General features: G+C 48.0%; 1 protein-coding gene across 1 annotated transcript in view; it reads right to left on the bottom strand.

The window, feature by feature from the left end:
- Positions 1-9,791: 9,791 nt before the first annotated feature.
- Positions 9,792-22,226, bottom strand: part of BCL7C (BAF chromatin remodeling complex subunit BCL7C) — a 56,262-nt gene continuing 43,827 nt past the window's right edge. Inside the window, exon 6 of the mRNA XM_003280446.4 lies at positions 9,792-10,887. Coding sequence (XP_003280494.1) covers positions 10,687-10,887 — 201 coding nt within the window. The 3' untranslated portion in view covers positions 9,792-10,686. The remainder of the gene's footprint in view (positions 10,888-22,226) is intronic.

Raw genomic sequence — 22,226 nt, 5'->3', positions numbered from 1 at the left:
GTAGACTTGACAGGACAGGAACCATGTCCTGATACTCATTGGATCCACAGGGCCTGGTAGGCATTGAGTTCTTAATAGACATTATGAGTGGAAGAATGAGCGGATGGGCTCAAGCACCGATTCCTGAGTTGCATCCGGCCCCATTGCCCAGCCACAGGCCGGAAGCCCATGTCCTGAGGCCTGGAATGAATTAGTCCAACAATAAGAGGACTAACTATGCAGGTCCACCTAATGGACTGTTGTGTTGACAATGTCAATAAAATATGACGTAGTGGGGCTTTGATTGTTTTTCTTTTTCCTTTTTTTTTTGAGACAAAGTCTCGCTCTGTCGCCCAGGCTGGAGTGCACTGGCACGATCTCAGCTCACTGCAACCTCTGCCACCCAGGTTCAAGTGATTCTCCTGCCTCAGCCTCCCGAGTAACTGGGATTACAGATGCCTGCCACCACGCCCGGCTAATTTTTGTAGTTTTAGTAGAAACAGGGTTTCACCATATTGGCCAGGCTGGTCTCGAATTCCTGATCTCATGATCCACCCACCTCGGCCTCCCAAAGTGCTGGGATTTCAGGCATGAGCCACTGCACCCGGTCTTTTTTTCTTTTTTAAAAAATTTTTTTGAGACGGAGTCTTGCTCTGTCCGCCAGGCTGGAGTGCAGTGGCGTGATCTTGGCTCACTGCAACCTCTGGCTCCTAGGTTCAAGCGATTCTCCTGCTTGGGCCTCCCAAGTAGCTGGGATTACAGGCGCCCGACGCCATGCTTGGCTAATTTTGTATTTTTAGTAGAGACGGGGTTTCACCATGTTGGCCAGACTAGTCTGATTTTTTTTCTTATTTCCTCTTTTTACTGAATAATCAAAGATTTCTTGTGTGAAATGGAAAATAGTCTTCTCCTCAAGTCCCAGTTCAAACGCCATCTTCTCTGAGGACCAACCCTGATTTCTCCAACTAGAAACACTCTGGCCTATCCTGGGCTCCCAGAGCAGCTGCCCCTCCCTCTGGTCTCTTACAATTTCTGCCTTTGGTTATCTGTGTCCTGCCAAGGGGCTGTCAGCACCCCATAGGAAGGACTGCATACTTCCTGGACGCCTGCACCCCAGGATGTTCATTCTGACTTGAACCCACCCTCTATGGGCCATGCAGGGTGGGAGGGGACAAGATATAGTTTTGAATGAGCAGTGGCCTGAGTGACAGAGACCACACTGAACTCAAAGCATGCCAGGGCAGAGGATCATGGTCCCCAAACAGACTCCAACAAGCCTTGGGGACCAGCCTGTGCACACTCACACCTGCTGTGTTACACCTGGCTGGGTAAAGGTCCCAGGAGCAGGTTGTATAGCTCTAGCGACAATGAGGCAGGGAGACGTGGGTTTGCTATCACATCACCAGGGGCTGGTGAGTGCAGTTGAGACAGGTGTTTTAATCATCGTTTTTGCACCCAGATGAACAATGAGAGGGCATTCAGGCATGGCGACCCACCTGAGCCACCTCCAGGGGCAAGAGATGAGCAGATTTACTTTAGAAAGGACGACAGCATCAGCCACTGCCACAGCCCCCCAGATCATCTGTACTTGGCTGTCAGAACAGTCCTGCTGAAACGCCAATCACACCTGTCATTCACTTCCCCGCCCAGGACTCTTCAGTGGGCTACCCAGCGCTCAGCATTCAGCCTGACACTCCAGGCGCCATGTGCCCTGGTCCCCACCTACCTCTCCACTGCAAATTCTGGCCATACAGCCCTGCACCTCCAAACAGTGCACTCCCATCTCAGTCCACATTCTCCCCTTACAACATTTCATCCAAGACCATGGATTCATGGCCTTAAGTTTTCTTCTGGTCTGGACTTCTGTGTCAGCTCCAGAGTCTAGTTGTCTCACTGACCCCTTCACTTGGGTGCCAGAGAACACTGGATGTTCCAGACCCCTCAAACTCAACGCATCTAACACCTCCCCCGCCACCCAACCCCTTACTCTGCTTGTCTTCCCTGTATCAGTCAACATCACCATTCCCCCAGCTGCTCCGGTGGCTCTCAACTCTGCCCTCTCTTGACTGTGCGTTCAATCCACCACTAAGTCCTGCTGATTCTACCTCCAATGTTTTTACTTTCTTTTAGAGACAGGGTCTCACTCTGTTACTGAGGCTGGAGTGCAGTGGCACAATCATGGCTCACTGGAGCCTCAAACTCCTGGGCTCAAGTGATCCTCCCACCTCAGCCTCCTGAATAGCTAAGACTATAGGTGCACAGCACTATGCCTGGCTAATTCTTACTTTTTTTTTTTTTTTTTTTTGAGACAGAGTCTCGCTCTGTCGCCCAGGCTGGAGTGCAGTGGCGCGATCTCGGCTCACTGCAATGCAAGCTCCACCTCCCGGGTTCACGCCATTCTCCTGCCTCAGCCTCTCCGAGTAGCTGGGACTACAGGTGCCCGCCACCACGCCCGGCTAATTTTTTGTATTTTTAGTAGAGACGGGGTTTCACCGTGGTCTCTATCTCCTGACCTCGTGATCTGCCTGCCTCGGCCTCCCAAAGTGCTGTGATTACAAGCGTGCGCCACCACGCCCGGCCGATTCTTACTGTTTTTTTTAAGAGACAGGGTGTTGCTATGTTGCCCAGGCAGGTCTCAAACTCCTGGCCTCAAGCGATCCTCCTGCCTTGGCCTCCCAAAGTGTTGGGATTACAGACGTGAGCCACAGCACCTGGCTTCCAATGTTTCTCTTACCTCCATCCATTCCCTCCCCATGTATGTCACAACGCTAATCTAAGCCACATCTCCCACCTGGACTACACAAGGGTCTCCCTGCTTCCTCATCTGTGCCCCTATAAGTGCATTCTCATACAGCAGTCAGGGTGATCTTATCTGTAAACTGAATCATGCCACTACACTGAAGCTGGGATGAAATCCAGGCTTCTAGTTTTAAGGAGCTTCCAGCGGCCAAATCTGGGACAATCTGCGCACCAAAATAATTAAGATTAATAACTAATTATAAAATTTATTGGAAAATAATAAAAATCCAAGAGTTCCTATGAATAGTGAATCTAAAATAAGTGGACAGAAGAATGCCAAGTGTTGACTAATAAATGTGGAGGGAGTCCTGGAGTTGAGTTACTATTCTGTAACCATCGTGATTCTTAGGCAAGAATCATCAATAGGTGTTAAACCTCATCTATTTAACTTTTGATGTGGAATAGGATATAGTCATGGTTATAAAATACCTCCTCATTGATTACTTGTTACAAGGGAAAAATAGTAACTCTAGATTGGAGAAATCAAATAACCTTGAATTGGTGATCAAAATTAAAATCACCAAGGAGGGGCTGGGTGTGGTGGCTCACGCCTGTAATCCCAGCACTTCGGGAGGCCGAGGCAGGTGGATCACCTGAGGTCAGGAGTTCAAGACCAGCCTGGCCAATATGGCGAAACCCAGTCTCTACTAAAAAATACAAAAATTAGCTGGGCGTGGTGGTGGGTACCTGTAATCCCAGCTACTCTGGAGGCTGAAGCAGGGAAAATTGCTTGAACCCAGGAGGTGGAGGTTGCAGTGAGCTGAGATCACACCACTGCACTCCAGCTTGAGCAACAGAGCAAGACTCTGTTTAAAAAAAAATCACCACGGAGGAACAGACAGACATGTGTGGCTTTAGCTGTTACACTGAGAAGGACACAGTATCACTTACACAGTCTTCCAGCCAGGAATGCATAACCCATATATTATAACGAAGAAACAAGCAGACAAACCCCAAATGAAGAATGTTCTATTAAGATAAAGGGGAAGATTGAATTCTTCAATAATATCAACACCATGCAGACAAAGAAAGGCTAACCATTCCCGATTAAGGGATACTAGAGAGAAACAACAACCGAATGCAATACATCATTCTTAGAGTGGATCCTGTGCTAGAGGAGAAATGCCATCTAAAGGGTGTTACTGAGACAAGTGACAAGATGGGAGGTAAATTAGATGCCATATTGGATCAGTGTGAAATTTAATGCAGTGGATAACTGTACTGTGGGAGGAAACACACACTATTTAGGGGTAGAGGAACATGAGGTCTGCAACTTATTCTCAACTAGATCGGAATCAAAGTTGTCTGTATATACCTTAAATAGAGAGATGGCCAGTGACAGAGAAATGGGGTAAAATGTGAACAGCAGGTGAGTCTGGGACAAAGGCTATGCAGATGTCCATTGTACTATTCTTGAGACTTTTCTGTAACTTTGAAATTATTTCCAAATAAAAAGTTAAACCAGGAAGGGCATGGTGGCTCATGCCTGTAATCCCTTTGGGGATTTGTAAGCACTTTGGGAAGCCGAGGAGGGTGGATCACTTGAGGTCAAGAATTTGAGACCAGCCTGGCCAATATGGTGAAACTTTCTCTCTACTAAAAATACAAAAATTAGCCAGGTGTAGTGGCGGGCGCCTGTAATCCCAGCTACTTGAGAGCCTGAGGTGGGAGAATCGCTTGAACCTCGGAGGTAGAGGTTGCAATGAGCCAAGATCACGCCACTGCACTCCAGCCTGGGGACAGAGTGAGTCTGTGTCTCAAATTTAAGAAAAAAAAAAAAAAAAGTTAACCCAAAACCTCCAGGCTCCTTACTGTGGCCCACAAGGCTCTGCCATCACCCCTGCCCAGGCCACCCGGCCTTATCTCAGCCCATGCCCCTGCATGCTCAGCTACCACTATAAGGATTGCCTTTCAGTTTCCCCACCATACCATGCTCTTTCCCACCCTTGGGTCTTTTGTGCCTACTTTTGCTTGTCTATGGAATTCTCCTCCCCAACTCAGATCTCAGGGAGATAGTAATTGTCACTTTCTCACAATGACCTTCTTTGATCATCTTAATCTAATTTAGATCGACAATATGCTTTTATGGCACCAAGAACTTTTCCTTCATGACACTTATCACAGTTTATAAGAGTGTATTTTGGGGGATTGCATGACGTCTGTCTTCTCCAACAGCCTGAATGCTCCCTGAAGCCAGGAATCCTGTTTGTTCTACACATGAATGCATCTTTCCACCCCAGCAGCTGGACCTGGCATGCAGCTGGGCATTCTGTAGCCAGCTGACTGATTAAATGGTGAATTCCACTCTCCAAGTTCACGCCCAGACTGTTGGTCGCTCTCAGAGAACACACTCTGTCGTCTATCTCTAGCCCTGAGAACTCATTCAAGAGCCTTCGTCTTTGAAGGCTTTCTAAATTCCCCACCACTACGCCACAATTTGGAACTAAGAGGCCATGGTAGGGAGGAGGTGGCACTTGAGAGGCAAGCTGTGTTAGGGGAGACATCACGAATGAGACCCAGAGAAGGGATGTCAAGGAGGCAGCTGGCTGCTCAGGCTGGCGCTCAGAGGGGCAGTTTGGGTTAGACTGAGAGAGGACCAACAGCTGGAGCTGCACGCTTAAAGGATATCTTTCACAGACCCGTGCAGAAGAAAGAGTCTAAGGACAGGGCCCAAATGAGGCTGACTTAGGGCTAAGCAAGAAAAACAGCCCTGGAAGCAAAGAAGCAGTGTCCAGAGAAGTAGCAGTAATATTCAGAGACAGAAAAAGTTGTTACCAAAGGCAAGAAAGGAGGACATTTAGGCACTGAAACCATTTGGATTTTCTTCTTCCTTGTTCAAAATCAGCAGTCTGGCCCCTGGTGGTTGAGGCAGGCTGGTGGGGTTAAGAGCTTGGACTGTAAACTAGCCAGGCGCAGTGGCACACGTCTGTAGTCCCAGCTACTCGGGAGGCTGAGGCACGAGAATCACTTGAACCTGGGAGGTGGGGGTTGCAGTGAGCCGAGATTGTGCCAGTGCACTCCAGCCTGGGTGATACAGCGAGACTCCGGCTCAGGAAAAAAAAAAAAAAAAAAAAGAACTTGGACTGTGTCTGAATCTTGACTTCATAATATATTAATATCAGTTGTGTGACCCTGGGCAATGGACTTGACTTTCCGAGACTTCAAGCCCTCATCTGTACGTTGTTGAGGGGCTGCTGTCAGAATGACATGCGATCCTCTCTGGAAGGCCCTTTGAGCCATGTTTGGTCTATGGTCTAGGCAATGAATGACATCGTGGCGCATGCACAGTGCGAGAGGGTGCACTGGTTCCAGCTCACAGGAATGTGTCCTAAGTTCTGCCTTTCACCAATAGCAGTTTCAGACAAAAGTCAGAGCCCTCCAACCACCTTCTATTACATGTCCCCTTCCTCTGATGCGGCCCCTAATTAAAAACAAAAACAAAAACAGATAGTGGGCAGGTTCCATTTAACATGATCCTTCCTCTAAAGCCTCTTTCTGAAAAATCAGTTTTCTCCCTGTCTCCAAGGGTGCCCCAAGTCATACCATGCCAGGGTTTGCCCTCATGACTGCAATTAACCCTTAGCTGGGAGCATTTTGCACTGTTTTCCAGCTACCCATGGTGACACTCACCTCAACACAGCTACCTTCTGTGGACATAGGTAAGTATTCTCAGGCCCCTTACTTGGGGATACCATTAATGTCTGCCCATAGCTTCAGACCATCCCATCTCTGAAGGCAAGAGAAGTGTGTGGCTACCATTTCACAGCTTGGAAAGCACTTCCCCAACACAGCCTCCCTTTCATCCTCACAACTGCCCGGTGAGGTAGATACAGCAGGTAACAGCTACAGTGGTTTGCGTTTATCAAGCACTTACAATGTACCATGTTCTGTGTTAAGCATTTTCATATGTGATCTCATTTAAACTCATGAAAACTCTATGAAGATGATGTTTGCCACAATCATCAATCAGTGCCACCACTTTACAGAAGAGAAAAATGGAGCGGTTCGTAACTTGCCTCAAATCAAAGAGGTAGTAAGTAATGGAGCCAGGATTCAAACCTCAGACTGACTCCAGAGCCACACTCTTAACCCTCCTACAATATTGCCTCAAAAAGCAAGCATTGACTCCCCACACATTACTCATCCATTAAATTGAAGCTCAGAGAGGTAAAGTGACTTGCCCAAGACCTCGCCACCAGGAGCTGGTAGAGCCAGGACGCACACTGGGATTCTCTGGCTCTGAGGCCCCTGAAACCAAAAAGGCAAGATTCAATGTTGTAGGCAAAATTCCAGCAGCAGACTTGACTTGCCGATGCTGCTCAGCCCAGAGTAGTGTTTCTTTTTCTTTCTTTTTCCTTTTGTTTTTTTTGAAACAAATCTCCCTCTGTCACACAGGCTGGAGTGCAGTGGTGGGATCTCAGTTCGCTGCAACCTCTGCCTCCTGGGTTCAAGCAATTCTCCTGCCTCAGCCCCTGAGTAGGTGGGATTTCAGGCACGCACCACCATGCCTGGCTAATTTTTGTATTTTTAGGAGAGACAGATTTCACCATGTTGGTCAGGCTGGTCTTGAACTCCTGACCTCGTGATCTGCCCGCCTTGGCCTCCCAAAGTGCTGGGATTACAGGCATGAGCCACTGCGCCCGGCCTTTCTTTTTCTTTTTTGAGACAGAATCTCACTGTGTCATCCAGGCTGGAGTGCAGTGGCACAATCTCTGCTCACTGCAACTTCCACCTCCCGGGTTTAAGTGATTCTCCTGCCTTAGCTTCCCAAGTAGCTTGGACTACAGGTGTACAGCACCATGCCCGGCTAATTTTTTTTTTTTGTATTTTTAGTAGAGATGAGGTTTCACCATGTTGGCCAGACTGGTCTCGAACTCCTGACCTCAAATGATCTGACCGCCTTGGCCTCCCAAAGTGCTGGGATTACAGGCATGAACCACTGCGCCCAACCCCAAAGTAGTGTTTCTATGCAGGAAATCCCTCCTGGAATTTATCAGGAAATCTGTATGTTCTTCTGAATCCCAAAAACAATCAGTCAAGAAATTGGGAAAATGGGGAAAAGCATTATAATTCTCCTGTGAGAATTAATGCTTAACAATCAACACAGAGGCATTCCTGGCTTAAAGAAATCCACTAATGCCAAATTGAAAGCAAGAGAAGGCAATGTTGACACACGGAGTCTAAAGTTAAGGTACTGTAATCCGGGTACTCTGGGAGGCTGAGGCAGTTGGATCACCTGAGGTCGGGAGTTCGAGACCAGCCTGGCCAACATGGCAAAACCCTGTCTCTACAAAAAATACAAAACTTAGCCGGGCATGGTGGCACATGCCTCTAATCCCAGCTACTCGGGCGGCTGAGGCACAAGAATTTGCTTGAACCCAGGAGGTGGAGTCGAGATCGCACCACTGCACTTGAGCCTGGGAGCTACAGCAAGACTGTCTCAAAAAATAAATAAATAATGTTAAGGTAGACATTTCCAGAATATGGGACAAGAGTACCTAGGAGATAAGTCGTCAAAATACTTTTTGTAGCTGTTGACACACTAAAAGTATATTTGTGGTTCTACCTGTTGTTAAGAGCGAGTCATTCTCACAAATATTAATGTTTACGTGCACTGTATTTTATACAAATCCTGCAAATGATGTTCTAATCAATAACAAGTTTTGGAAACAAATAAGTCCTTAAATTGGCAATTTCTCTCCCTCTCTCTTTTTTTAAGAGACAGGGTCTTGCTCTGTTGCCCAGGCTGGAGTGCAGTGGTGCAATCATAGCTCACTATAGCCTCAAACTCTGGGCTCAAGTGATCCTCCTGCTTTGGCCTCCCAAAGTGCTGGAATTATAGGCATGTGCCACCATACTCAGCCTAAACTGGCAATTTCAACTCGTGATTCTGTGTAGTGTTGTTAATCTTGTCAAATATTTGAACATTTCGTTATTTAAATACTACCCAACAAATGTTCGTTGGCATTTTCCAGTTATTGAACATTTGCTACGGCCTACAGTTCTTTGTAACTACTACTAAATGTGTATTTCTTATTTATTAAAAAATACAGAAAGTGGCCGGGCATGGTGGCTCACGCCTGTAATCCCCACACTTTGGGAGGCTGAGGTGGGTGAATCACCTATGGTCAGGAGTTTGAGACCAGCCTGGCCAACATGATGAAACCCTCTCTGTACTAAAAATACAAAAAATTAGCTGGGCGTGGTGGCACGTGCCTGTAATCCCAGCTGCTAGGGAGGCTGAGGCAAGAGAATCACTTGGACCCGGGAGGCGGAGGTTGCAGTGAGCCGAGATCACACCACTGCACTCCAGCCTGAGTGACAAGAGCAAAACTCCATCTCAAAAGAAAAAAAAATACAGAAAGTTATGAAAAATACAGAATAACATGCTTTCAGGAATTCCCCCAAATTCCATTTTTTCATTCCCAACTCCTGAAGATTAGTTTCCCTTTTGGGAACCTGGAAATCTTAGTCCAGAGGAACTGGATGAACTTCCCAGACAACCCAGTAGGATGGCAAACGGAGAGAGGTCATCCTTGTTGGCCTCCAGGAAGGCTCTACACAGGAGCTGGTCCTGGAGTGGAGCTTCCTTCACCAACATCACCCTGGTGACGACTGAGAAAAGGGAAAAGGTCATTCCAGAATTCCGTGGGCTGAACCTAAAGCATTGGCTTGAAGCGTGAAATTTCTGTGTCATCTCAATCATTGGTACAAATGTTAACTTTCATCCCAGGGAGTATCTACTCACTTCAGTGTAAAAAGCGTTTTCTATAATTCACCAGAGAAAAATGAATGCTCTCCATAAGTGGAGGCCCTGTTAGCCCACGGCCTTAATTAACCCCGCTGTGTCCCAGCACGAGAAGTGGTACTGCATTGCTGACTTTGGGCAGGTTCCTTAACCTCTCAGAAACGCAATTTCTCCATCTGCAAAATGCAGATAATGAGAATATCCGTGCCATAGAGATGCAGTGAGAACTAAATTACATCAGTCACAATGCCTGGTACAGAGTAAACCCTTGATAAATGGGAGGCATTATTATTTCCTAGTACAACAGACCCAACGGTGAAGTCAGGAAGTGAGAGCTTGGTGAAGGGCCTTGGAACCACCCAAAAGGCTCACTCGTGCTGCTTCTCGGGCTAGGATTTTCCAGGTAGGTTAGGCCACCAGCTCAGGGCTGCGCCAGAAGTCTCCACGCCTCCGCACAAGGTGGGCGCCTGGGCTGAAAGGCCGCTTGTCCACGTGGGTTCCCAGGTTGGCCTGCTAGGCTGACACCCTGGTGGAAGCATTTGCCCTATGTCCTCGGGCGCTGGAGGTCCCCCAGCGCTGGCGTACATAAGCCCTGGCGTGCGGGGCGGCTTCCGCGCTGGGGTCTCTGCGCGTGCGCGGGCCTCAACACATGCGTGGACGTCCGGGCGCCACGTGGGCGTCTCGTGGTGCTGCAGAAGGCGCGAGGCCGGCGGGTCCCGTGCGCCTGTCCCCGCCACGGCCCTTGCCCGCTGTGGACCTGGAGGCTCAGTGCCGGCAGGACTGGGGACTCGGCGCCTCTCCCGGGGTGGCAGGCGCCTCGCATGGCACACTCAGACCGCTGGGCGGGTGGCCGCGTGGGTGCATGAGGAGGTGGGTGAGGCAGCCCAGTGCACCTCTCCCCTGGGCCTCTAGCAAGGCGGCCTCAGGCGCTGGATGTGATCCGAGTTCTGCCCTAAGCCCTTCCCATGCATTCGGGCGCCAGTGGCGAGCCAGATGGGTGCTGTGGCCTTAGGTTCGGGCAGGTGTAGGGCCGCTCGCCCCCGATGTTACCGCGGTGGGTGAGCTGGGAAGCTCTTTCCGCCCTCGGGGCACAGGTAGTGGCTGGATCTTGGGGCAGCCAAGGGAGGCTTTAGGGGCCTTGGCTTGCTTGGGGACCCCACTCACCTCCCCTTACCCTGGGGGATTGTTCTGGGTGCCCTTGGGGCCTTGCTGCCTCCCCCGGGAGCTCTGGTGTCCGGCACCACCATGGAACTGGGCCGGGCATTTGTCCGGAGGCCCCTCCTGGGCAGGAGCCTCCTGAGGGGCTCTGTCTTCAGCCCCTTCTCGTGGAGGGCTCTCCTCGTCATTCTCACTCCCGAATCCTGTAAGGAGACAAGAAGAATCTGGGTAGTGTCCTCTTCTCCTCACCTCACTGACTTTCCACCAACTTGCCCCATTTATGACTTCCAAATGGGGCAAGTTGGTGGAAAGTCTTTTGCAAGCGATTAAGTTGTGTATTTTTGAGAGCAGGCAGAGGGTGAGGCAGGGCCATGTAGGAAACCTGTAGGACTTCAGTTTCTGAAATTAGACAGGGCTGTGTTTGAATCACAATTCCAGCCATTACTTGTAGTGTAATCTTGGGCAAGCTACATAACTTCTTGTGAAGCTCTAAGACGGAGATAACGGTAAAGGCAGGCTCAAATGATTCTGTCAGTGTGGTTGGTGCATCCACAGGCCATCAGGGATATGTTAAATTGGAAAGATCAATATAAACCTTTACATTTAAGAAAATTTTTGGCCAGGCTCGGTGGCTCACACCTGTAATCCCAGCACTTTGGGAGGCCGAGGCGGGTGGATCACCTGAGGTCAGGAGTTGGAGACCAGCCTGACCAATATGGTGAAACCCTGTCTCTACTAAAAATATAAAAATTAGCTGGGCGTGGTGGCGGGCTCCTGTAATCCCAGCTACTCGGAAGGCTGATACAGGAGAATCTCTTGAACCTGGTAGGCAGAGGTTGCAGTGAGCGGAGATCGCACCACTGCACTCCAGCCTGGGCAACAGAGCGAGGCTCCGTCTGAAAAAAAAAAAGAAAAAAATTTTTTAGCAGAGCACGATGGTTTAGCCTGCTATCCCAGCACTTTGGGAGGGAGGCCAAACAAAGCAGGATGATCTCTTGAAGCCCAGGTTTCAAGACCAGCCTGGGGCCAGGCGTGGTGGCTCATGCCTGTAATCCCAGCACTTTGGGAGGCTGAGGTGGGCGGATCACTTGAGGTCAGGGGTTCAAGACCAGCCTGGCCAACATGGTGAAACCCCATCTCTACTAAAAATACAAAAATTAGCTGGGCATGGTGGTGCGGCACCTGTAATCCCAGCTACTTGGGATGCTGAGGCACGAGAATCGCTTGAGCCTGGGAGGCAGAGGTTGTAGTGAACCAAGATCGCATCGCTGCACTCCAGCTTTGGTGACAGAGCAAGAGTCCGTCTCAAAAACAAAACAAAACAAAACAAAAAAACCAAAAAGCCCAGCCTGGGCAACATAGCGAGATTCCATCTTTACAAAATATTAAAAAATTAGCCCAGCATGATGGCATGTGCCTGTAGTCCCAGCTACTGGGGTGGGGTGGCAAGGTGAGAGGATCACTTTAGCCTGAGAGGTCGGAGCTGCAGAGAACTTATGATCATGCTGCTGCACTCCAGCCTGGGCAACAGAGTTGAGACCCTGTCTTATTTATTTATTTTTTTTTTTGAGACAGGGTCTCCCTTTGTTGCTCAGGCTAGAGTGCAGTAGTACAATCATGGCTCACTGAAGCCTCAAACTCTGCACCTCAAGCGATCCTCCCACCTCAGCCTCCCAAGTAGCTGGGACTTACAGGTGCATATCATCATGCCTGGCTAATTTTTGTATTTTTTGTAGAGATGGGGTTTTGCCATGTTGCTCAGGCTGGTCTTGAATTTCTGGGCTCAAGCAATTCACCCACTTCAGCCTCCCAAAGCTCCCAAAGTGCTTTTTTTGAGGCGGAGTTTTGCTCTTGTTGCCCAGGCTGTAGTGCAATAGAGCCTCTTGCCTCACTGCAGTCTCTAGGTTCAAGTGATTCTCCTGCTTCAGCCTCCCGAGTAGCTGGGATTACAGGCATGTGCCACCACGCCCAGCTAATTTTTGTATCTTTAGTAGAGATGGGGTTTCACCATGTTGGCCAGGGTGGTCTCAAACTCCTGACCTCAGGTGATCCACTCACCTCAGCCTCCCCAAGTGCTGGGATTACAGGCGTGAGCCACCGCGCCCGGCTGTGAGGACTTTAAATAAGAAGATGCAGATAAAGCACTTGGCACTGGGCCTGCAGCAATTCCACTGGCTTCACCACAGAACAGCCCAAGGTCTCAATTCAGGGCACAGGCACTCGGCTAATCTCCACCAAAGTGCTTAGGAGCGTGGGCTTTGAAATGGATGACAGAGGTTTGAATCCTGACTCAGCTTCTTCTTATCTGTGACCTTGGGCAAATAATATAACATTACAAAGCCTCAGTTTTCTTATTTGTAAGTAGGCATAATAATCCCTACCCAAAAGGAATGTGATGATTAAATGAGATTATGTGAGTGTATGTGTATATAGCATACACATAGATCGGAGATAGATGGTAGGTAGCTAGGTAGGTAGGTAGATAGATAGATAGAGGCACTGAGTAACATTAGTGGCTGCCATTATTGCCTTAATATTCCAGTTACTTCAGGGTTTGCTCCTTGGAGGATTTTGGATATTTGCTTATAAATATAAACAAACAGATTAGGCCAGGCGCAGTGGCCCATGCCTGTAATCCCAGCACTTTGGGAGGCCGAGGCGGGTGGGTCACTTGAGGTCAGGAGTTTGAGACCACCCTGGCCAACATGGTGAAACCCTGTCTCTACTAAAAAAATAAAAAAAAAATAGCAGGGATTGGTGGCAGTCACCTGTAGTCCTAGCTATTCAGGAGGCTGAGGCAAGAATTGCTTGAACCCAGGAGGCAGAAGTTGCAGTGAGCCAAGATCACGCCACTGCATTCCAGCCTGGATGACAGAGCGAGACTCCGTCTCAAACAAACAAACAAACAAACAAACAAAAACCCCAAATAGATTAGATCAGACCAGTGGCAAAATGTTTTTTTCTGGGTATTAATAATGCATTATAGCATTTTCAGGAAGTTATAACCATTTTATTTCAAATTTTCCCCAAATCGTTAACAGATAAATCAATGAAGAATGTCAGAAAGATTCTGGGAAAAAAATGTCTCTATGACAATAGCCAAGGTGGACAAGTGGTTGCAATGCACAGGCTGTATTTGAGCCCACAGGATCTACTGAGATCAAGGCCACTCACAACACCTGGAGGTGGGTGCCATTCACTACCAGGTAAACAAGAGGTTTGTATAGTTAGTGCAACAGATTTCCAACAGATAACAGTACATTGTTTTAAGGAAAGGGCACCTTTTTTCTAGTTCATACAAAGTTGCTAAGAATTTATGAATGAGCTGAAGAGCTGACTGTGGCCTCTCTAGGGGAGAGAGTGTGTACCACACTTGTCTATTGGGCTAGATTAGGATCTAACAAACCTGTGGCAGAGAGGAACTGTCTTCTCTCAGGGTCTGGGGCAAAGAGTGGGATTCCCTGGTGTGACAGACAGGATTCTAAAGATGCTCCCCTCAAGATTCCTGTCCCCTGGTTATTCAGTCAAGCACTAATTTAGGTGCTGCTGTGAAAGGATTTGGCAGATGTAATTAAAATTCCAAGTCAGTTGATATGAGGATACTGAGATTACCACCCAGTCAGGTAGCCATTTAAAAGCAAGCTTTTCTCTAGCTGGTAGCAGAACAGGAAGTTATGAGGGGCATTTGAGCCATTGCTGACTTGAAGAAGGAGGCAGCCATGTGCTGAGGAATGTGGAGGCCTCCAGAGAGCTGCCACTACCGGACATCCAGCAAGGAACTGAATTTGGCTAACAACCTAAATGAGCTCGAAAGTGGATTCTTCTTCAAAGCATCTGGAAAAGAGCCCAGGTCAGCCAACACCTAGACTTTGCCCTTGCGAGACTGAGCTAAGAACCCAGTCATGCCCATACAGTGGGACTTAGGGAACTGCGAGATAATAATTGGTTGTGGCTTTAAGCTGCTAAATGCGTAGTAATTTGTTATGCAGCAATAGGAAACAAATATTATTTGTTTCATGAAAGAGCTCAGCTGGAGGTAACTTGGGGATCCCTCCAGGAGAGGATTCTGTCAGCTGTCTTGCATTATGCTGGTGGAGAGAACACATTTTCCCCACTCCTGATGTTTACTTTTATGCAGATAGAGATCTAAAGGTGTAACATTACTGACCTTTCCCCACCTCCTGACTTACTTAGGAATGAATGGAGTTACTAAGAAGGAGAAATGGTATGTCTATATATCTGTTCCTTCCTCTGTTTTTCCCCTTGAGAGTGAACCTGTTGCCTAAGAACTTAGGTTCTGTTCTACACCGTCAAATTCCAAGTTTTTTTTGTTTTGTTTTGTTTTTTGTTTTTTTTTTTTTTGAGACAGAGTCTTGCTCTGTTGCTCAGGCTGGAGTGCAGTGGCACCATCTCGGCTCATTGCAACCTCTGCCTCCCAGGTTCAAGCGATTCTCCTGCCTCAGCCTCTCGAGTAGCTGGGATTACATGCACATGCCACCATGCATGACTAATTTTTTTATTTTTAGTAGAGACAGGATTTCACCATGTTGGCCCGGCTGGTCTCAAACTCCTGACCTCAAGTGATCCACCTGCCACAGCCTCCCAAAGTGCTGCGATTACAGGCGTGAGCCACTGCGCCCAGCCATCAAATTCCAAGTTTTACAAGGGGAAGCCTGTCAAGGTCTAGTACTACCTGTGACTATGGATTGGTAAACATGGTCCAGAACTGAGGAAGAAGAAAGATGTATTAGTCTGTTCTCACATTGCTAAAGATATACCCAAGACTGGATAATTTAGAAAGGAGAGAGGTTTAATTGACTCCCAGTTCAGCGTGGCTGGAGAGGTCTCAGGAAACTTATAGTCATGGTGGAAGGGGAAGCAAACATGTCCTTCTTCACATGGCGGGAATAATAAGAAGTGCTGAGCAAAGTTGGAAAAGCCCCTTATAAAACCACCAGATCTCATGAGAACTCACACACTGTCACAAGAACAGCATGGAGGTGACTGCCCCCTATGATTCAATTACCTCTCACTGCGTTCCTCCCATGACACGTGGAGATTACAATGGGGACTACAATTCAAGATGAGATTTGGGTGGGGGGACACAGCCAAACCATATCAAAGACCTTAACTAATGGTCTCCCTCATCTCTCCCACCCCTGCCAGAAACCACATATAAACATGTAGCCCTGGAAGAACTGACCTAACCTGCTCACCTTTGAGCACTTAGAAGGGAGCTACACAGGTAGACTGACTTGAGGAAAGATGCCTGCCTGCACTTGAAAAGCCCTGTAGGTAAGGCTTCTTATTCATGCCTTAGTAGTCAGATAGTGGTCTGCAAATTTGTTCAATACTGGGTGTTGTGGACTGAAGGTATATCCTGCCCCCTCACCCCGATTCATATGAAGAAGTCCTGATACCTCAGAATGTGACTGTATTTGGAGAGGGTTTTAAAGAGGTAATTTGTTGGGAGCCGAAAAGGCCACAGGGATCGTGACCAACTCAGCATTCCACTGGAGGCTATATGATCAAACAGCAAACTGTTTATTATGAATGCAGGATGTAAGCAAACTCACACTGCACCTGCCACCAAAAGGTTTGCTGAGGGCCATCACTCCCCGGTGCCAGGCTCCTTGAAGTTAGCTACTGGGAAATCTAGCGCCTATTGTTCGAAGGATACAGTCTCACAAGCCTGCTGTGAACCAAACAGCTGACTGACAATTACCCAACAACCAGCCCCCCTTTCTCGTTATCTCTTTTACCAATAAATACGGAGGGCTGTGTAAAGCTCAGGGCCCTTGGCCAGGCGTGGTAGCTCACACCTGTAATCTCAGCACTTTGGGAGGCTGAGGTGGGCAGATCACGAAATCAGGAGATCAAGACCATCCTGGCTAACACAGTGAAACCCCATCTCTACTAAAAATACAAAAAGTTAGCCAGGCGTGGTGGTGGGCGCCTGTAGTCCCAGCTACTTGGGAGGCTAAGGCAGGAGAATGGTGTGAACCTGGGAGGCGGAGCTTGCAGTGAGCCGAGATCACGCCACTGCACTCCAGCCTGGGCCAAATGCGAGACTCCATCTCAAAAAGAAAAAAAAAGAAAAAAGCTCAGGGCCCTTGTCCACTAGAGACAAGGTGCCCCCGACCCCTTCTTCCAAATATACTCTTTTGTCTTTGTCTTTTATTCCCGCGTTCACCCCACTTTGTTCAGTCTCCCAAGGTCCGTACAGGTTACAGTAATTGAATTACAGTGAAGTTGTTAGGGTAGGCTCTAATTCAATACGACTGGTTCACTTAAGAGGAAATTTAGACACAGACATATACAAGGTGAAGACCATGTAGGGACACAAGGAGAACAAGGCCATCTACAAGACAATGAGAGACGCCTCAGAAGAAATCAACTCTGCTGACACCTTGATCTTGGACTTCCAGCCTCCAGAACTATGAGAAAATAAATTTCTGTTGTTTAAGCCACCCAGTCTGTGGTACCTTGTTATGGTATACCTAGCTAAAGAACACACTGAGTTTACAAGAGTAAACTTGCCTTACAGCACTTGCCTCTGTTTGATAGAACCTAATATACTATTCTGACTGCTAATTGTGAATAAAATAAGGAATAATTAAAGAAAAGTTACAGCCCATCTAAGGGACTCAGAAACCAGAGGAGAGAAGATCAAGCCAGTCCCTGGATGAAATGTTATTTATTTATTTTTTAAAACAGAGTCTCGCTCTGTCATCCAGGCTGGAATGCAGCGGTGTGATCTCAGCTCACTGCAACCTCCGCCTCCCGGGTTCAAGAGATGCTGCCTCAACCTCCCGAGTAGCTGGGATTACAGGTGCGTGCCACCACACTTGGCTAATTTTTTGTATTTTTAGTAGAGTCAGGGTTTCACCATGTTAGCCAGGATGGTCTCAATCTCCTGACCTTGTGATCCGCCCGCCTTGGCTTCCCAAAGTGCTGGGTTTACAGGCGTGAGCCACTGCACCTGGCCGAAATGGTTTTAACTGAAGTAAAATTGATTGAGGTCTGTTTTTAAAAAAAGGTTACAAGAGCTCAAACTTCCTTGTCACCAATCCTGTTCCTTCCAAATACCAGGCTATCTAGCCAAATCATGAGCAACTGCCCATGCGTTAGTATAGCTCTGTACTTCTGGCTATTTCTCATTCCAAACATAGCAAACAATCAAACATACTATTCAAAATTCCGGCCACTGTGAGGCCATGACAGCAGATTTTGCAGACTCTTCTGTAAAATGAGAGATACTCCAGGAGATCATAGGCACTAATGGAGGGGGAGGAAGACAATGTAGCAAGAGTTGGTATTGGGCTGGGTGCCGTGACTCATGCCAGTAATCCCAGCACTTTGGGAGGCTGAGGCAGGAGGATCACTTGAGACCATGAGTTTGAGACCAGCCTGGGCAACATAGTGAGACCTTGTCTCTACTAAAAATGAAAAAGTTAGCTAGGCGTGGTGGCAAAAAGCCACTTGGGAGGCTGAGGTAGGAGGGTCACTTGGGCCTGGGAGGTTGAGGCTGCAGTGAGCTGTGATCATGCCACTGCACTCCAGTCTCAGTGACAGAGTGAGACCCTGACTCAAAAAAAAAAAAAAAAAAAAGTTGTTGAAGGAGTCGATTCTTCTATTGGTGTTTGCCATGTTTGCCATGGACACTGAGCATTACCGGATCTGCTGGATCTCAAGCACCACACAGTAGAGCAGCATGTGATGTAATGCAGCCTAGACTTGCTGCAGTGCCTTCTCTCGCTGTGGTCCCTGCTCAAAACTAGCAGCATAGACCAGGCACCGTGGGTCATGCCTGTAATTCCAGGATTTGGGGAGGCCGAGGTGGGCGGATCACTTGAGGTCAGGAGTTGGAGACCAGCCTGGCCAATATGGTGAAACCCCATCTCTACTAAAAATACAAAGAATAGCCAGGCATTGTGGCACATGCCTGTAATCCCAGCTACTTGGGATGCTACTTGGCAGGAGAATCTCTTAAACCCGGGAGGCAGAGGTTGCAGTGAGCTGAGACTGCACCATTGCACTCCAGCCTTGGTGACAAAGCGAGACTCTGCCTCAAAAAAAAAAAAAAAAGGGCCGGGCATGGTGGCTCATGCCTATAATCCCAGCACTTTGGGAGGCCGAGGCAGGCGGATCACAAGGTCAAGAGATCAAGACCATCCTGGCCAACATGGTGAAACTCCATCTCTACTAAAAATACCAAAATTAGCTGGGCTTGGTGGTGCGTACCTGTAGTCCCAGCTACTCGGAAGGCTGAGGCAGGAGAATTGCCTGAATCCAGGGGGCAGAGGTTGCAGTGAGCCGAGATGGAACCACTGCACTCCAGCCTGGTGACAAAGTGAGACTCCGTCTCAAAAAAAAAAAAAAAAAAAAAAAAAAAAGGAAAAAAACAAACAAACTAGCAGCCTTACAAATACTAATTTGCTCCAATAAAGATACTGTATCTGGGAACAGCAGCTACAATTGGAGTCACCATCTGATAAAGTTTATGATAGTCCACAGTCATTCTCCGAGATCCATCTGACTTCTGCATAGGCCACACTGGTGGGTTAAATGAGTATGTGATAGGTGTCATCACCCTTGCTTCTTTTAATTTTTTGATGGCGGCATTAATCTCTGTGCTTCCCTCAGGAATGTGGTATTTCTACTGGCTTCTTTTCTCTTTAGGGAGGGGAAGTTCCAGGGGCTTTCACTTAGACCTTCCTGTCATATTGACCTTCAGTCTATGAGTCAGAGAGCCTATGTGGGGATTCTGGCACTATGTCAGCTTTCAATCAGTTGTCTCAGCTCTAAATGTCACCCTCCAGTACCTGGACTTCTATTACATTTCTCCTTGCAAAGAACATGATGTTATGCTTTGTCAGTAGAGGGCGCTGGTGGGACATTGCAAGAAGAAGGGGAAGCTCTTCCTGGTTCTGGTCCTGTTGAGGTTTCATTTTTCTTGCTCTTGCTGCAGTTTTTCAGGGGCAGATCCCAGTGGTTCTCTGCCCTAGATGCATGTCCAGAGTGAAAAGTCCTTGGGAGTCTCAAAGACCCCAGTTTGCAACACTTTACCACGTTCCCTCCCCCAATATGGACACCACAAATCCCATACCACATGCTGCCTTTGCAGTGAGTGGCTCCTGGCACTTGGACAGTTTTTGCACACCCACCACTGGTCCTGACCCTCATGTGGCTTTCTGTAGCACTGAACTCTGGCAGAGCACGCTTCTCCAGTACTTGACTTCTGTAGCAGTCTAGTTTTCTCCAGCACTGTGCTCTCACCAAGCGCACTTTTTCTAACAGGTAGAAAGCATGGCTTTCTCTGGCACTTGGTTCCTGTATGGGTACAGCTTCCTCAGGCACTGGGCTCTCGCTGAGTCTGCATGCTCTCGTGCTTGACTCCTCTAACGGCCTGACTCTCTACAGGGCTTGATCCTTGCACTGGCAAAGCTCTTTCCAGCAATGGGCTCCTGCAGAGTGAGTTTCCTACAGTTCTTGGTTCCAACAGTGCTTGGTGGAATAGCAGCTTCACCTGATATCCCAGAGGGCAGATTTCTAGGAGGTCTCATTTGGTGAGGCATGTCAGTGGCTTCTCTGCCATGCCTTTCAAATGACATCTGGATCTCAGCCCTGGTGGGAGAAGATTCTTCCTTGGATACTGTATCTCAGCCCTGGGAATAGTAGCTGATCTTTATATCTGCCACCTCTGTATTTATTTCTGTATTCTTTTTTTTTTTTTTTTTTTTTATTGAGACAGCACTCTGTTGCCCACGCTGGAGTATAGTGGTGCAATCACAGCTCACTGCAGCCTCAAACTCCTGGGCTCAAGAGATCCTTCAGCCGGGCGGGGTGGCTCATGCCTGTAATCCCAGCACTTTGGGAGGCCGAGGCAGGTGGATCACAAGATCAGGAGATCGAGACCAGCCTGGCCAACGTGGTGAAACCCCATCTCTACTAACAATACAAAAATTAGTTGTGCATGGTGGCAGGTGCCTGTAGTCCCAGCTACTCCGGAGGCTGAGGCAGGAGAATTGCTTGAACCTGGGAGGCGGAGGTTGCAGTGAGCTGAGATCACGCCATTGCACTCCAGCCTGGGCAACAGGGCAAGACTCCATCTCAAAAAAAAAAAAAAAAAAAAAAGATCCTTCAGCCTCAGCCTCCTCAGTAACTAGGACCACAGGTTTGCATCACCATGCCTGGCTAATTTTAAAATTTATTTATTTATTTATTTATTTATTTATTGGAGACGGAGTCTCGCTCTGTGGCCCAGGCTGGAGTGCAGTGGCGTGATCTTGGCTCACTGCAAGCGCCGCCTCCCGGGTTCACGCCATTCTCCTGCCTCAGCCTCCCGAGTAGCTGGGACTACACGGCGCCTGCCAACACGCCTGGCTAATTTTTTTTGTATTTTTAGTAGAGACGGGGTTTCACTGTGTTAGCCAGGATGGTCTCGATCTCCTGACCTCGTGATCCACCCGCCTCGGCCTCCCAAAGTTCTGGGACTACAAGCGTGGCCACCGTGCCCGGCTTAAACTTTATCTTTATTTTTTGTAGAGATGGGGTCTCACTATATTGCCCAGGCTCTCTGTATTCTTTAGAATTGTCTTTAGCTCTCATTAACCAATTCCCTATCATTCCAATCCCCTATCAATAATTCCTTATGTTAAACCCCCATTGTGGCTTCTGCCTTTTGATTGAACCTTAACTGATATAATAAGTGGCACTGGGAGTGATCCCAGGAGACAGACCTGCAGAGATGGATTTGGGGATTTATTTAATCACACCCTGGGCTTGAGCTCCCTGCTGAGCTCCTTGCCATGGGAAGTGGGATGCCAGCAACCCATGGCCTGCAGTAGCATTCCAGCTAGTGATGCTGTCAAGTGATGGTGGTGAAGTGCTGACTGAAGCACATGCCTTGGGAACCCAAATGGCTGCTATTCTTGGCTACAGTGACAGCAGTAATGACCAAGGAACAAGGACTGTGGCGTGCGATGGATTCTTTTCAGTACAGTTGAGTTATTACAAAGAGAAAATGGCAAGCTCAGGTCTATTCACTCTCAGCTCAAGTCACAGTTTGAGAATCAGAATGCTTCCATGACAAGCCTAAAACAATCTCTGACTTGTGTAGACCCAGGGCTGATATTGCTGAAAGTCAAACACATAATTTAATTGTGTGGTTTGCTGAAAAGTAATGAGTTGAATTTGCAGTCTAATCAAATTTGTCATGCAAAAACTAGGGCACTAATTGGGAAAGAAAAGGATCCAGAAATTTGGAATGGTGAATCTGGTTGGACCCAGATGAAGCCAACAGTATTGAACTCCTACGTCATTCAGAGTCTCCCTTGTGAGTGGAAGTAGCCTGATGTCCACAGTCTGAAGAGACTCACTTTCCTCTGTCTGAAAACCCTGTGATAACCTCACCTGGGCAAATGCCTTGAAAGTGGATGCTCATACCCTCGAAATCCACCACAACCAATCTGTTGCCAGTAGGTCTTTAATAGGGTCAAATCTCATCATGGGCCAGGCACAGTGACTCACACCTGTAATC

The sequence above is a fragment of the Nomascus leucogenys genome, chromosome 2 (assembly GCF_006542625.1).
Source record: "Nomascus leucogenys isolate Asia chromosome 2, Asia_NLE_v1, whole genome shotgun sequence".
NCBI lineage: Eukaryota > Metazoa > Chordata > Mammalia > Primates > Hylobatidae > Nomascus > Nomascus leucogenys.
Note: the sequence above shows the minus strand (reverse complement) of the source record. Positions and strands in the feature narration are given on the sequence as shown.